We start from the raw sequence: 16,996 nt of genomic DNA on the forward strand, positions 1-16,996 counted from the left end.
TGAACTACAGCCAAAATGGTACACAATAGCGCAACAATTTTAGACCCACCGTACTCACCATCGTCCCTTTGGTGCTAATGGAAGGTTTCATTGAAATTGGTGTTATATTTTTAAAGTTATTCACATTTTAAAGTGTAAATCTATCTCCGAGGGGGAGGGGGGAGGGGGGGGAGGTAGGGGGAGGGAGGAGGATAAAAGGGGGGTTGAGGGGAAGGGAGTTGAGGGGAGGGGAGGGGGAGTGAGGGGGTGGAGGGGAAGGGGAGGAGGGAGAATGGAGGGGGACGGAGGGGGGAGATGGGAGAGGAGGGGGGAGGAGAGGGTGCTGCACCAGTGCAGGAGAGGTTTGGGCGCAACGGGTCCACTTGGCCAAAAGTCTAACTTGGTTTAAAAGTTATATTACTAAACTAGTAAGCAGTAGGCGAGACTCCTGGTGTAGGGACACAGGTTCCAACCGCACTAAAGAAATCTGGAGACGAATGCTAGGATTGGTGCTGGTGGGCCAGCCACTAGCATCAAGGATGAATGAGGATCAGTGTGCAGTGACCCATGGAAAAATGTAAAGCAGATGTCAACTGTGCAACTGCACCATTCGATCAGATGATTGGCTGATGCTCACAGCACTCGGCAATCCCTGGACAATAGTAGTTCTCAGTCAGGCCACTTCTCATTCCTCTAAACCAGTCATTCGAGACCAATTGTCCACAATTGCTTCTCCTGGGATAATCTCATAATTCCTGGAATCAAGTATAGCTCCTCCACCGATTTTCCGACACGCTTTGTTGGTTCCAGAACCATTTTGGATTATCCGTTTTGCTGGACCAACAGAGGTCATGGCCAATGAGAGGAGGCCAACGGTACTGGAACTGTTAGGCTGGAAAGGGTGCAGAGAAGAAAGGGGGTGAGATACCAGCCCGCAAAGTCGGCTGCAGAAGTCGCCAAAGGAATGCATTTGCAGGCTCCGGCCGGGCTGGAGTTCCAGAGCCCCGGTCAGTCTCAGGTGGCTAATTCGATCCACCGATCAGTGCGAAAGTCCTGATGTGGTCAAGATCAGCCGCCACACCTGGCCTTGGCGCCACATTTTTAGGGGGACGTCTGGGGGGGATTTCAAGTGCACTCTCTTAATTTCATCCAGATTAAAGGAGGTGCCGGACTACCAGTTGCCGGATAATCTGTGGTGGACCTGTAATGCTGCTCTTGTTGAATCAAATAAAGCCCGTGGCACGGAGGCTGTTCTGAGCACTGTCCCACTCGTCTGCTCATACAGCAGCCCAACAGAGGAAATCTGTTTACACACATGATGCTCAAAGTTTGGGCATTGAGCCAAACGCAAGGACCACAAACTCAATCTGTGCTGTGCCAGACAACACTTACCAAATGGTGTTTGGAGCTGTACCAAGGGCAATGCCGATTGGGTGTGGCCCAGCGACACAGGGCTTTGCCCAATCTGCCTACCAATTGCCCTTAGCTTAACATAAATGATGGGTGTTGAAAGAATTCCAAATGCAGGCAGATGGAACAAGCTCAGCAAGGCACCTTGGCTGGTATGGATGGGCTGGGCTGCAGGGCCCATTTCTCTGTTGTACAACACTGAGGAGTGAATGCAATGATGAGGAACCCATGATAAGTGTCTTGAATCTCATTGTGCGTTTCATGGCCAATAATGCTTACCAGTTTAATAACGACTTCTATGCAATGAACCAAGTTGGACTTTTGTATGTCTATTGGTGTCTGGCTCCTTGAGAATGTTTACAGAACTCGCTCAGCCAATGAAGACAAATCTAATAAAAGACTGTGGTACAGAGTCATAAAGTTATACAGGCCCTTTGGCCCAACTTGTTCATGCCCACCAAGATGTCTGTCTGAGCTGGGCTCATTTGCCTGCATTTGCCCCATATCCCTCTAAATCTTTCCTATCCATGTACCTTTTTTAAAAAGTTGTAATTGTATCCACTTCTCCCACTTCTCGCAGCTCATTACAAATACTCACCACCCTTTGTGTGAAAAAGATGCCCCCTCAGGCATCTTTTAAACCTTTCCCTTCTTGCCTTAATCTATGCCCTCTAGTTTTAGACTACCCTAACCTGTTTCAAAGACTGTCCTTGTTTGTGCCCATCATAATTTTATAAATTTCTATAAGGTCACCCCTCATCCTCCTACCGTCTAGGGAAAGGGTCCCAGCGTATCCAGCCTCTCCTTATAACTTAATCTCTCAGTCCAGCGTTTGAATCTGCACCCGTTCCAGCTCAATGACATCCTGCATACAGCTGGGCAACCAGAATTACTCGTAATATTCCAATTGTGGTCCCACCAACAACTTGTACAGATGCAACACAACATCCAATGTCTATGCTCAATACCATGATCAAGTGTGGCAAACAGCTTCCGCACCACCTTGCCAACCTGTGTCGCCACTTTCAGGGAACTATGTACCTATACCCCTGGCTCACTCTTTTCTCTACCACACGCCCAGGGCTCTACCATTTACTGTGTAAGTCCTGCCCTGGCTTAACTAACCAAATGCTTCAACACGTACCAGTCGGAGTTAAATTCCAGTTCATCTAGATCCTGTTGTAATCTTAGACAGCCACGTTCACTGTAACTCAGATTCAAACATTTCCACGTTTGACATCTAATGCGTTTATTAATTAATCTGGCCTCTGCCAATTATCTGAGAATACACTTCAGAATTCAAGGTAATGGGTAACGGTTTGGGGAATTTTTGAGCAAAGTTGGTATCTGAGGGAATTTTTCCTGGCTTGCAATGGTGACTTTGCAACTTTTCCAGAGAGGAGGATCAGCTCATAACTGCGGGAAGCTGAGAGTCGGCCATGTGATTTTGGAGGTAAATGGAGTGCCGCTGCATGGGAAGGAACACAAAGAAGCTGCGAAGAGTATTGCAGAGGCGTTCAAAACCAAAGACACGGACTGCATTGATCTCCTGGTAACCCAATTTAATTTCGCACTTTAGGAACTACTGCTGCTAACAATCTTGGAAACGTGAGACAATGTGCCCTCACCCTGGGTCCTGGGACAGAAAGATAGCTCGTGTTTGTGGGGACTTTATCACTCTTCCCTTCCCAGTGCTGTCTGCTCACCAGAGTTCACAATGAGCAGAATATCCCAACTCTGGTGCCAACATCACCTTTTTAGATCTTCAATTCGATATCAGATTTCAGAATCAAGTCCCGATATCAGAATTAAACATCTTGCTTTATAACGAAGTACTTCAAACACAAATGTAATTCTGCCGTGTAACCTGAATAAGGAATACTGTTCCAGACCAGTGCATATGGGTGTGGAGGAGGGAGGTGTTCCTGGAACTGGGGCAAGCTGCTGAGTCTTCTGTGGCTGCTGCCGGCTCGCTGTGCTGTGCTGCTGACAGCTCACTGCCCCCTTGCGATGATGGTCAAACGTCATTGTCAGAGCAAGCCTCTCCATTACACACCAGGCATTGCCATAGGGTTCATCAAGACTCTGGCAAATGCCATGGAAAGAGAGATTGTGCTTCACCTCTGTAATGAGCGGAGGACAGCTGCGATCCATGACCTGTCCCTCATCCAGCTACTGGGGTTGAGCTTGGAGCCAGGTTAGATATTTATGTGACCACCAGCCAACACCCAGTAGACTTTGAAAAGGTGCAGTTGATTCAATGGGGGCAAAGCTCATCTATTCCACCAGGTGTACGGTCATAGTCTGGGTCAGCAGCCTAATCCTCCCGGTAAACACCATGAGAAAGCTGGCCTCTTGGCCCAGCAAGCATTGATAGTTCAGGCAGTGAGCTGGTGTGACGTGGAACAGCCTTGGCTGTAACCCAGCAGCAGCGTGTGGCCCAGTACCACGTGTCAGCTTGCTGCTGAACCCCATGTACCCAGTTGAACCAACCTCGAGTCTGAAGAAGGGTCTCGACCCGAAACGTCACCCGTCGCTTTTCTCCGGAGATGCTGCCTGATCCCCCTGAATTACTCCAGCACTTTGTGTCTATCTTCGGTGTGACCCAGCATCTGCAGTTCCTCCCTACACAACACAGGCACTGCCCGCTCCATGCACTGCACAGAATCCAAACCAAAGTAACACCCATGGCAGGTAGCCATTACTTTGCACAGCACTATGGTTCATGGGTGTTGTTATGACAACCAAGAACTCAAGTTTGCAGCAGGGAAAATCTTCTGTTGTCACATTAGTTTCCCCTTGTGTTTTACTTTCTGTGGATTTCAAAAATAAGACTGGGGCATAACCTGCCTCTAGGGATCTCTGCATTGGATCCTCGAAATACCCCCTGACCTCACTGGAGCAGTGGTGGTCATGAGATAAGAGAGAGTACAAATATTTACCCAGCTGCCATGGTACAGGTTTTGGTTGGAGTTGATGCCAAGGATTGGCCGAAGATATTTCAGATTATCCGATTCCTTAATACTGAAATGGGGGCAGAGGGGATTTTGCTCTTGAGAGCAGACAGGCTGCGGTTGGGAGGGTCCTTTACTTGTCCTTGCAGAATCCGCTGGCTCTTGGACCTCAGGAGGTCAATGCCATCTCTCCCCAGCAATGGTCACTGCATCCCTCTGTCCATCCCAGGAGCAACCACCAACTCCAGTTTCACTCAAGCCACTAAAGAATGCCTACTGTTGGGGCAGGGGGTGGGGAGGGATATGGGAGAGGGGACGTTGAAGGGAGAGCGAGAGTGGGGCCGTGGAGGAGAGAATGGGTGACAGTGGGGGAGAGAGAACATGGGAGAGAGTGGAGGAGGGAGTGAGTGACGGTGAGTGGGGAGTGGGTGACAATTGGATGGGAAGCCTCGGTGACAGTGGATTGTGGTGCGGATGATAGGGTGGGAGTGGATGTGGGGTTTGGGGATGAGTGGGTTGAGGGAATGATGGTGGGAGGAGGGGTGATGGTGGGAAGTGGGTGCCAGTCAGGGGGAGAGGTGATAGTGAGGAGTGGGTGATGGTGACTTTGGTTAGTAGAGAGAGGAGAAGGTCCTGTGAAATGATCTATCAAATGATAGCTGTTTAAAAAATGCGTCAGGAACTGTGGCACAGCTGGGACATTTTGCATTCTCTATCCTCGACCTATACTTGTTCCCTCTCTGTTTCCCCATGGCCATTTCTCTTGTCCATGGCTTTAGTGCCCATTTGTGCAGCGAGTTGTCCACCACACAGTCATCAGTGCCCTCTTGTGCAGCATTGATAGTTCCTTTTGTACATGCCTTTGTTTATAGACTGATGATCTGTTACAGCTTTCTGTACAACATAAGCTCGTGTCCGTGGTGTTTGTACAGTTTATTACACTCCCTTGTAAATTGCTCTTAACCCAATTCACAGTATTTGAAAGATATGTGCTTTTCATTTTCCAATAAACCAATGGAAGACCAGGTCAACTTTGTCAGGCTCGAGTGTGAATTGCAATGGCAGTCTGTAACCATGGGGTGACAGCAAGCTAACATCTCGTTCCATTCTCTCAGTGGCTCTCTTGATAGCAGGAGTGAAAAGTTGAGGTACGAGGGTAAACTAGCCAATAATATAAAGGAGGATAGTAAAAGCTTTTTTAGGTATATAAAGAGGGAAAAAATAGTCAAGGCAAATGTGGGTCCCTTGAAGACAGAACCAGAGGAATTTATTATGGGGAACAAGGAAATGGCAGACGAGTTGAACCGGTACTTTAGATCTGTCTTCACTAAGGAAGATACAAGCAATCTCCCAGATGTTCTAGTGGCAAGAGATCCTAGGGTGACGGAGTAACTGAAGGAAATCCACATTAGGCAGGAAATGGTGTTGAGTAGACTGATGGGACTGAAGGCTGATAAATCCCCAGGGCCTGATGGTCTGCATCCCAGTATTTAAGGAGGTGGTGCTAGAAATTGTGGACGCATTGGTGATCATTTTCCAATGTTCTATAGATTCAGGATCAGTTCCTGTGGATTGGAGGGTAGCTAATGTTGTCCCACTTTTTAAGAAAGGAGGGAGAGAGAAAACGAGAAATTATAGGCCAGTTAGTCTGACATCAGTGGTGGGGGAAGATGCTGGAGTCAATTATAAAAGACAAAATTGCGGAGCATTTGGATAGTAGTAACAGGATCGTTCCGAGTCAGCATGGATTTACGAAGGGGAAATCATGCTTGATAATCTTCTGGAATTCTTTGAGGATGTAACTTGAAAAATTGACAGGGGAGAGCCGGTGGATGTGGTGTACCTCGACTTTCAGAAAGCCTTCGACAAGGTCCCACATAGGAGATTGGTGGGCAAAATTAGAGCACATGGTATTGGGGGTAGGGTACTGACATGGATAGAAAATTGGTTGACAGACAGAAATCAAAGAGTGGGGATAAATGGGTCCCTTTCAGAATGGCAGGCAGTGACTAGTGGGGTACCGCAAGGCTCGGTGCTGGGACCACAGCTATTTACAATATACATTAATAACTTGGATGAATGGATTAAAAGTACCATTAGCAAATTTGCAGATGATACAAAGCTGGGTGGTAGTGTGAACTGTGAGGAAGATGCTATGAGGTTGCAGGGTGATTTGGACTGGTTGTGTGAGTGGGCGGATGCATGGCAGATGCAGTTTAATGTGGATAAGTGTGAGGTTATCCACTTTGGTGGTAAGAATAGGAAGGCAGATTATTATCTGAATGGTGTCAAGTTAGGAAAAGGGGACGTACAACGAGATCTGGGTGTCTTAGTGCATCAGTCATAGCAGGTACAGCAGGCAGTGAAGAAATCCAATGGAATGTTGGCTTTCATAACGAGGAGTTGAGTACAGGAGCAAAGAGGTCCTTCTGCAGTTGTACAGGGCCCTAATGAGACTGCACCTGGAGTACTGTGTGCAGTTTTGGTCTCCAAATTTGAGGAAGGATATTCTTGCTATTGAGGGCGAAGGTTTACTAGGTTAATTCCCGGAATGGCGGGACTGTCATATGTTGAAAGACTGGAGCCACTAGGCTTGTATACACTGGAATTTAGAAGGATGAGAGGGGATCTTATTGAAACATATAAGATTATTAAGGGGTTGGACACGTTAGAGGCAGGAAACATGTTCCTAATGTTGGGGGAGTCCAGAACCAGGGGCCACAGTTTAAGAATAAGGGGTAGGCCATTTAGAACAGAGATGAGGAAAAACATTTTCAGTCAGAGAGTTGTAAATCTGTGGAATTCTCTGCCTCAGAAGGCAGTGGAGGCCAGTTCTCTGAATGCATTCAAGAAAGAGCTAGATAGAGCTCTTAAGGACAGCAGAGTCAGGGGGTATGGGGAGAAGGCAGGAATGGGGTACTGATTGAGAATGATCAGCCACGATCACATTGAATGGTGGTGCTGGCTTGAAGGGCCGAATGGTCTCCTCCTGCACCTATTGTCTATTGTCTATTGAGTGAATTCTGCTTCTCTCCAGTCAGTCAGAATACAGGTCCTGATGAGAAGACGTTTCACAGAACCAGAGAGTAAATGTATTTTTATATTCCCTTTTGGAATCGGAACATGATTCTGAGAAGGAGATAACTCAGCTGTTGGCGGTTGTGCAGCAGAAAACAGAAACATGATTGAGGGGGCCAGCGTTTATTGCCCATCCCTCAGTGCACTCGGGGTGTTGATGGTAAGTAGGTTTGAGCCACTGCAGTCCTGCTGTTGAGGGTCGGCCACAGTGGTGCTGGGAAAGAGCTGCAGGATTTAGACCCAGTGAAGGGGCAGTGGTATATTTCAGGTATAAGTCAGGATGTTTAAGTTTCTTTTATTGTCAGATGTACCGAGATTTTTTTTAGATTTAGAGATACAGCGCGGAAACAGGCCCTTTGGCCCACCTGGTCCACGCCGCCCAGCGATCCCCGCACATTAACACTATCCTACACACACTAGGGAATTTTAAAAAAAAAACATTTGCCCAGTTAATTAACCTACATTGGAGCGTGGGTGGAAACCGAAGATCTTGGAGAAAACCCACGCACGTCACGGGGAGAACGTACAAACTCCATACAGACGGCGCCCGTAATCAGGATCGAACCTGAGTCTCCGGCGCTGCATTCGCTGTAAGGCAGCAACTCTACCGCTGCGCCACCGTGCCGCCTTTTGTTGCATGCTAACCACTCAGCGGAAAGACAATGCATGATTACGATCAAGCGATCCACAGTGTATAAATACAGGATAAAGAGATTAAAGTGAATAATGTTTCGTGCAAGATAAAGCCAGTAAAGTCCATCAAAGATTGTCTGAGGGTCACTAATGATGTAGATAGTAGTTCAGGACTGCTCTCTGGTCATCGGTAGGATAGTTCAGTTGCCTGATAACAGCTGGGAAGAAACTGTCCCTGAATCTGGAGGTAGGAACATCGAAAAATAGTGTAGGAATAGGCCATTCGGCCCTTCGAGCCAGCACCGCCATTCAATATGATCATGGCTGATCATCTAATCTCAGTACCCCATTCCTGCTTTTTCCCCATACCCCTTGATTCCTTTAGTCCAAGGATCTCCAAACTATGGCCCGCGGGCCACATCCGGCCCGACACAAGATTTTATCCGGCCCGCAGCAAGCTCTAAGACGGCGGGACTGGAGGCAGAAGCTGCTGGTGAAGGTTTGCTGGAGAGCGGATCGCCACTGACGCAGAGCTGGGACAAGGCGAGAGATCGCAGCGCCCCCTCGAAACCTCGTCTCACTCGAACGCAGTGAAATAAGAACAAACACAAGTGAAACTTCCCTCATCGCCACAGCCGCTTACCCTGGGAATGCGGGGCTTCTGAACAACACTACAACACTTGTGTTTGTTCTTATTTCACTGCGTTAGAAGGAGACGGGGAGAGAGTGGAGCAGCGGCACAGATCTCACTGGCTCTGGGAGACAGGGAGAGGGGAGAGAGAGGGAGGGAGCAGCCCCCACAAGAGGCACCTTCCCCCTCCCCACGCTCCCGCTCTCACCCGCTGCACCCTCTATCCCAACTCTCTCTTCCCCCCACTCTCTCCCCCCCCACTCTCTCTCTCCCCCCCCCCCCCCCCCCCTCTACCCCTCTCTCTCCTCTCTCTCTCCCCCGGTGGAGGTCACTATATTTTTTCTGTTTTATAAATAATTGTATACCTACGGTATATATATTCCAATATTTCAAGCTCTTTTTTAAAATTGAATATTATTTATTTGTTGCCATATAAACCTAATGTAAACTAACCTAATCTAGTTTAACCTTTCCTAATCTAATCTACCGTAACCTAGTCTAAACCTATTTGAGTTCATTAAATTTATAAAACTCACACTTCTTTATTTTTTCCTACGGCCCGCAAAAAAGTGCCAAATATATAATGCTGAAAGGTTTGGAGGCCCCTGGTTTAGCCCAATGAGCTAAATATAACTCTTGAAAACACCCAATGAATTGGCCTCCACTCCCTTCTGTGGGAGAGAAATGTTCCCAATGTTGGGCGTGTCCAGAACCAGGGTCCACAGTCTTAGAATAAAGGAGAGGCCATTTAAAACTGAGGTGAGAAAAAACTTTTTCACCCAGAGAGTTGTGGATTTGTGGAATTCTCTGCCATAGAGGGCAGTGGAAGCCAAATCACTGGATGGATTTAAGAGAGAGTTAAATCCAAGTTAGATAGAGCTCTAGGGGCTAGTAGAATCAAGGGATATGGGGAGAAGGCAGGCACGGGTTATTGATTGGGGACGATCAGCCATGATCACAATGAATGGTCCGAATGGCCTCCTCCTGCACCTATTTTCTATGTTCTATGAATTCCATAGATTCACAACTCTCTGGGTGAAGAGGTTTGCCTCATCTCAGTCCTAAATGGCCTACCCCTTCTATGTTTCTATGATTCTTAAACTGTGACACCTGGTTCTGGACTCCCCCAACATCGGGAACATTTTTCTCTGCATCTAGCCTGTCCAATCCTTTAAGAATTTTATAAGATCCCCTCTCATCCTTCTAAATTCCAGTGAATACAAGCCCAGTTGACTAATTATTTCATCATATGTCAGTCCCACCATCCCAGGAATTAACCTGGTGAACCTACGCTGCATTCTCTTGGTAGCAAGAATGTCCTCTTCAAATGAGGAAACCAAAATTGCACACAATACTCCAGGTGCAGTCTCACCGGGGTCCTGTACAACTGCACTAGGACCTCCTTGTTCCTAAACTCAAATCCTCTCTCAATGAAGGCCAACGTGCTTTCTTCACTGCCTGTTGTACCTGCATACTTACTTTCAGTGACTGATGTGCAAGCATGCCCAGGTCTCGTTGCACCTCCCCTTTTCCTAATCTGACACCATTCAGATAAAAATCTGCCTTCCTGTTCTTGCCACCAAAGTGGATAATCTCACATTTATCCACATCTGCCATGCATTTGCCCACTCACCCAAGTCACCCTGCAGCCTCATAGCATCCTCATGGCAGATCACACTGCCACCCAGCTTTGTGTCATCCGCAAACTAGGAGATGTCACATTTAATTTCCTCGTCTAAATCATTAATATATATTGTAAATAACTGGGCACCGAGCCTTGTGGTACCCCACTAGTCACAGCCTGCCATTCTGAAAAGGACCCGTTAATTCCTACTCTTTGCTTCCTGTCTGCCAACCAGTTCTCTATCCATGTTAATACCCTACCCCCAATACCGTGTGCTCTAATTTTGCGTACTAATCTCTTGTGTGGGACCTGGTAAGACTTTTTGAAAGTCCAGATACACCACATCCACTGGCTTTCCCTTATCCATTGTACTTGTTACATCCTCATAAAATTCCAGGAGATTAGTCTAGCATGATTTCTCCTTTATAAATCCATGCTGACTTTGACCGATCCTGTCACTGCTTTTCCAAATGCGCTGCTATAACATCTTTAACAATCGACTCAAGCATCTTCCCCACTACCGATGTAAGACTAACTGGTCTATAATTCCCCGTTTTCTCTTTCCCTCTCTTCTTAAAAAGTGGAGTTACATTGGCTACCCTCCAGTCCACAGGAACTGATCCAGAGTCGAGAGAACATTGGAAAATGACCACTAATGCATCCAAGATTTCTAGGGTCGCCTCCTTGAGTACTCTGGTATGCAGACCATCAGGCCCTGGGGATTTGTCTGCCTTCAGTCCCAACAGTTTATCTAACACCATTTCCTGACTAATGTGGATTCCCTTCAGTTCCTCCCTCCCACTAGATCCTCAGTCCCCTGCTATTTCTGGGTGATTGTTTGTGTCTTCCTCAGTGAAGACAGAAACAAAGTACTCGTTAACTGTTCTGCCATTTCTTTGTTTCCATTATAAATTCACCTGTCTCTAATTGTAAGGGACCTACATTTGCCTTCACTAATCTTTTTCTTTTTACATATCAAAAGGAGCTTTTAGAGTCAGTTTTTATATTCCCGGCAAGCTTTCTTTCATGCCCTTTTTTCCCCTTTGTCCTCCTCCGTTGTTCTAAATTTCTCCCAGTTTGCTGCTTCCTCTGGCCAATTTATATGCCTTTTCCTTGGATTTAACACTATCCTTGATTTCCCTCGTTAGCCACAGTTGAGCCGCTTTCCCCGTTTCACCAGACAGGGATGAACAATTTTTGGAGCTCATCCATGCGGTCTTTAAATCTTTGCCATTGCATCTCCACCGTCAACCCTATAAGTGTAACTTGCCAGTCTATCCTAGCCAATTCCCGTCTCATACCTTTAAAGTCTCCTTTCTTTAGGTTCAGGACCCGAGTCTCTGAATTAACCGTGTCACTCTCCATCCTAATGCAGAAATCCACCATATTATGGTCACTGCTGCCCAAGTGGCCTTGCACAACAAGATCGCTAACTAATTCTTCCTCATTACACAATACCCATTCTAGGATGGCCTGTCCTCCTGTCGGTTCTTCTACATATTGGTTTAAAAAACCCATCCCATATACCTTCCAGGAAATCCTCCCGCTCTGCGCTGCTACCAATTTGGTTGGCCCAATCTATAGGTAGATTAAAGTGTATAGAACGTGTGGGGTTTGGAGGGGAAGCTGTAGCTGGTGATGGTCACCCATGCCTGAAGCCTTCATCGTTCTTGATGGAAGAGGTCATACGTTTTGGGAGGTGTAGTTGGTGTATCCTGCGCGTGTAACTGTTGTTTTTTTTGTACACAACAATTTTGTAATTGGAGGAACAGCACCACAAATTTCACTTGGGCAGCTTGCAGTCCAGCGGTATGAACATTTACTTCTCCAACTTTAGATAGTTCCTCTGTCCCTCTCTTCCCCTCCCTCTTCCCAGTTCTCCCTCTATCTTCCTGTCTCCACCTATATCCTTCCTTTGTCCCGCCCCCCTGACATCAGTCTGAAGAAGGGTCTCGACCCGAAACGTCACCCATTCCTTCTCTCCTGAGATGTTGCCTGACCTGCTGAGTTACTCCAGCATTTTGCGATACCTTTGATTTGTACCAGCATCTGCAGTTATTTTCCTACACTACCTGTTTTTTGTACAGGGTGCACCTTGAAGTCACCATGTGCTGCTGGTGGACGGAGGGTGTTCTTGGTGTCACGGTGTCTGTCACGATTGGTCAACCAGGCACCAATAATGAGGGCTGCTTTGTCTTGGCCAGTGTCAAGTTTCTGCAGAGTTGTCATTGCCTTCATCCAGGTAAGTGGAGTGTGTTCCATCACTAGAATGGTTCTGACCCAAAACGTCACCTATCCACGTTCTCCAGAGGTGCTGTCTGACGCACTGAGTTACTCAAGTGCTTTGTCTATTTTTGGAAACCAGCATCTGCAAATCCTTGTTTCTACACTCTGTCCTGTGCTTTGTGATTAGCGGAAAGGGCCTGGGTATCCGGGAGTGAGCCACTCACCACAGGTACCCACCCACACACCCACTTTTGTCACCAATGTATTTCTCTGGTTTGTATAGGAAGGATCTGCAGTTTCTGGTTTACACCGAAGATAGACACAACATTCTGGAGTAACTCAGCAACATCTCTGGAGAAAAGGAATAGGTGACATTTCTGCTCTAGACCCTTCTACAGACTTTCTCTGGTTAGTCCAGATGTTTAAACTACAGCAAACTTTCTGAGAAGTGCAATAATTTCTCATCAATAAGTAATGCAGATGTTATACTGCTTGTAACCTGTGTCCATCTGACTTGGAACTGTTGAATGCTTTGCATTAAACGATGGGACTTACAAAGTGGACGTTTCCCAAACCACCATTCCTCGCAGGATCAAGACTTAAAAGCAAGGAAATTTATTTTAAAAAATACTATTGGTTTTATAATGTTTACAAAGTGAACTGCGTGCAGGACAATGAGTGCTGTGGTTTCCAGGAGAGGGGAATATCTGCAGCAGAGTCAGTTAAGTTTGCATCAAATTCTAGCAACTGACCTCTCCATTTCCTGAGGTGAAAATGTTAATATTCTAAGTGTTTCATTCCAAATCACTGACTGTATCTCGGCTGCACTTTGAAGCAAACAGTCCAGATTTGGCGCAGGGCATGGACTTGCCAGACACCTTCCCTTTCACCAAGCATGCCTCCAATTACATTTGTTGCCGGAGTCTGGAGTGTGCTGCAGATGAGGAACCGTGTGCCTTGGACCATCCAACCTCTCACCTTCTCGGACATGTCCTCGCACTCTGCCGCTTCAGGTCACCGTCCTCCACACAGAATCTCCCAACCCGGAGCCCGCATTATGTATTTCACTCATTTGTGGCACAATAATAATGCAGATGCAAGTGGTAATAGATAATAATGGACAACCGTTTATCACTGCCTGTGTATATGCAGCAGAAAATGCTGTCAGTCACACAGTTGCAGAATCTGCAGAAATATGAAATTAATTCATTCAAAGAATGTGCTGAGCATTTTTACCGCCCTCACTACCTAATGCCTTGTGATGAATTTTGCTCCTACGATAGGTAGCACAAGACCTGCCCCAAGCTGCAACATGGAGATGACTAAACATTCCTGACCTCACTCCTAGGCACAGACAGGGTTAGCTGAGGGTTTATATTACAACTGAAAATCAAGAAAACTGCTTGTCTATCCTTGAGATGGGGCAATGAGATCCAAACGGGAAAAGTCAGAGATAGACACAAAATGCTGGAGTAACTCAGGCAGGCAGCATCTCCGGATAGAAGGAATGGGTGATGTTTTGTGTTGAGACTCTTCTTCAAACTGAGTTGGGGAGAGGGAGGTACACAGATAAGGAAGTGCATGGTGTTAAAACGAGACAAAGGGAATGGAGATCGAGAAAAATGTAGAATAGATCATTGTTAGCTAGAAGAAGGTAACAACAAAGTAAATAGTTAAAATGTAAATGAGGACAGTCAGACTGGTCAGAGAACTGGGAAGGGGAGGGATGGAGAGAGAGAGGGAAAGCAAGGGTTACTTGAAGTTAGAGAAGTCAATATTCAGACTGTTGAGGTGTAAGCTGCCCAAGCGAAATATGTGTTGTTCCTCCAATTTTCGCTGGGCCTCTCTCTGACAATGGAGGAGGCCCACGACAGAAAGGTCAATGTGGAAATGGGAGGGGAGTTAGAGTGTTTAGCAACTGGGAGATCAGGTAGGTTAAGGCGGATGTGGGCTGATCTGCACAAATGCCAGGGGTGGAATTGTTGGTTTAATTGAATGCTGGCTTGGCCCTCGGGTGGCTGCAAGATGTACTGCGCACCTGCCAGTGAGGACATCAAATACAACCAGGCCTTCATCACCCCATTTCTATTTGTTGTTATTAATTTAATTCATGGTCAAATGTTAACAAGAATTGGCAAATCATAGGATTTCACCTTCATATTTTGTAAATATGAAGTCTGACCCCTGTATCACTCTGTCAGAAGAAGGGTTCTGACCCGAAACGTCACCCATTCTTTTTCTCCAGAGATGCTGCCTGACCTGCTGAGTTACTCCAACACTTTGTGTCTATCTTTGGTATATACCAGCATCTGCAGCTCCTTTCTACACTACTCATTTCTTTACATGCCAGTTCCATCCCAGGAAGTATTCAGATCTACTTGCTTGGCTTTTGTGTTGATGGATTTAACTTTCAGGTTTATTTAATAAAGCCCCCCCCAACCTTGTATTTTTATTTGGGACCACTGCGGTTTTATTTCAAGCTTCCTGGACCGTAATGTTACTGTGTAATCTCTGACTATTGCTACCGAAACTCAGTGTGTCTGGGTGTTGTTTTAACTGGCATGAAGTCAAGGAGTACTATTAAAATGACTGAAATAAAACAGAAAATGCCAAGGATGTTCAGTACGTTAGGCAATGTCTACAAGGAGAGAAACAGGGTTGAGGTTAAAGGTGAATGACCTTTCCTTTAACTGGGTTGGCAGTGGAATTCAAATAAAAATAATTGTTCTTTACATTAAACCCATTGATATTGATGTGTTTAGTTTTTGCACACAATGCATTATACGAAGAATAGTGTGATCTTCTTTAGAATGCTGGTCTGATGACTTCCTGTTGGAACAGTGTTTTCTGTGGATCTTGGCTGTTTAGTGAAGTGAGGGCAATCAGAATAGTGCCATTGCGGTCCACGAGACCTGCTGGACTAGGGGCTGGGATTAGGTGCAATGGGGCCAAATGCTGCTGGGCTGCCAAATGCTACAAAATGGCCTCCTCCCATGCTGTTATAGTTCTGAGCCCAATCCTGTTGCTATCATTGAAATTGTAGCGGTGAGTTAAGAAACTCCCCAGAATACAAGAGAACAGTACAGAAGCAAGAAGAAAATTAGGTAAAGAATCTTTCCTCTGTTCATTTCTCAGGATCTGGAGGGTGCAGGCAAGCCCAGCATCTATAATAGGTTTGGTGAAGACTGATGAGCCGGCGTCAGCTCGTGTCCCCCAATGCAGTGGTTCAGGAAGGTGCCTGACAGTAATGTCCAGATCCACAAACATACGGGTGGTCTACTTACATTTTCTGCTTCAGAAGGTGGAATAGAAAACAATGTTTCAAACCTCAGATCACAGAATGACTGGAAAGGATGCATGGGGCTTCTACATCCACAGTAAGTACAGGAATGGTTAACTGCAGGAACAACAAATTCATTGCCAGAGTAACTACGGTACTCGCCAGTACCTTGGTGGATAAGAGGAAGCGTGCATCGACCTGCCGCTGACAAAGCCGAAGCTCACACACAGACACACCACTATCCACAGCAAAGCTGCACCCGAGATCGCCCCACTGCCCAGCACAGATCCCATCGTCTCCGCCGCACACGATGTGACACAGATTTGGTCCACAGTAGTAATACCATCCGATACATTGCTAACTAGCGTTCGATATTGTGTGTTGATTCCTGCCCAAATGGAAGCACATGATGGCAAGATTTGTCTTTCTGTATTTATGTCCAATTGGCATGAGGCCGTTTCTTAGCTCAAAGGTTCCATGGAACTTGGAAGAAGGGTCTCGATCTGAAACGTCAACCAACTCTGCAGAGTGCTGCCTGTCCCGCTGAATTACTCCAGCATTTTGTGACTTCGTTGTAAACCCGCATCTTCAGTTTCTTCCCACACAGTCCCATGGACATGTCCTTTATAGACCAATCCCCAGACTCACCATCAATCCCCCGGCCCTCTCCCAGCACCGAGGCTCCACCGCCAGTCCCCACAATCACCCCCCACCCCATCCAGCGCCGGGTTATCCGCGCTCACTGCATTCCCAGCCCAGCGCCGGGTTATTCGCGCTCACTGCATTCCCAGCGCCGGGTTATCCGGCCTCACTGCATTCCCAGCGCCGGGTTATCCGCGCTCTCTGCATTCCCAGCGCCGGGTTATCCGCAGTCACTGCATTCCCGGCGCCGGGTTATCCGCGCTCACTGCATTACCAGCGCCGGGTTATCCGCAGTCACTGCATTCCCAGCGCCGGGTTATCCGCAGTCACTGCATTCCCAGCGCCGGGTCTTCACCCCCACCTCCACCTGCCCCGCCCACCCCGGCTGACTGGCACTCGCTCCGCCAATTCCCGAGCCGCCCAGCAGCTGGCCCCTCCCACTCCGTGGTCACAACCAATGGCGGTTGGCTGTGATGGCAGTTTATGCTAATGAGCCGGCGCCCGGCACCTTGTTTACTTTGGAGCAGAGTGGGGGTTCG

The 16,996-nt window shown here is 47.0% G+C and overlaps 1 protein-coding gene across 1 annotated transcript in view; it reads left to right on the forward strand.

Annotated features, from left to right (window-relative positions):
* Positions 1–12,777, forward strand: part of LOC144608253 (whirlin-like) — a 46,964-nt gene extending 34,187 nt beyond the window's left edge. The window contains exons 8-9 of the mRNA XM_078425847.1: positions 2,786–2,941; positions 12,397–12,777. Coding sequence (XP_078281973.1) covers positions 2,786–2,941; positions 12,397–12,408 — 168 coding nt within the window. The 3' untranslated portion in view covers positions 12,409–12,777. The remainder of the gene's footprint in view (positions 1–2,785; positions 2,942–12,396) is intronic.
* The last annotated feature ends 4,219 nt before the right edge of the window (positions 12,778–16,996 follow it).

This window comes from Rhinoraja longicauda, chromosome 31 (genome assembly GCF_053455715.1).
Source record: "Rhinoraja longicauda isolate Sanriku21f chromosome 31, sRhiLon1.1, whole genome shotgun sequence".
In the NCBI taxonomy this organism is placed as follows: Eukaryota; Metazoa; Chordata; class Chondrichthyes; order Rajiformes; family Arhynchobatidae; genus Rhinoraja; species Rhinoraja longicauda.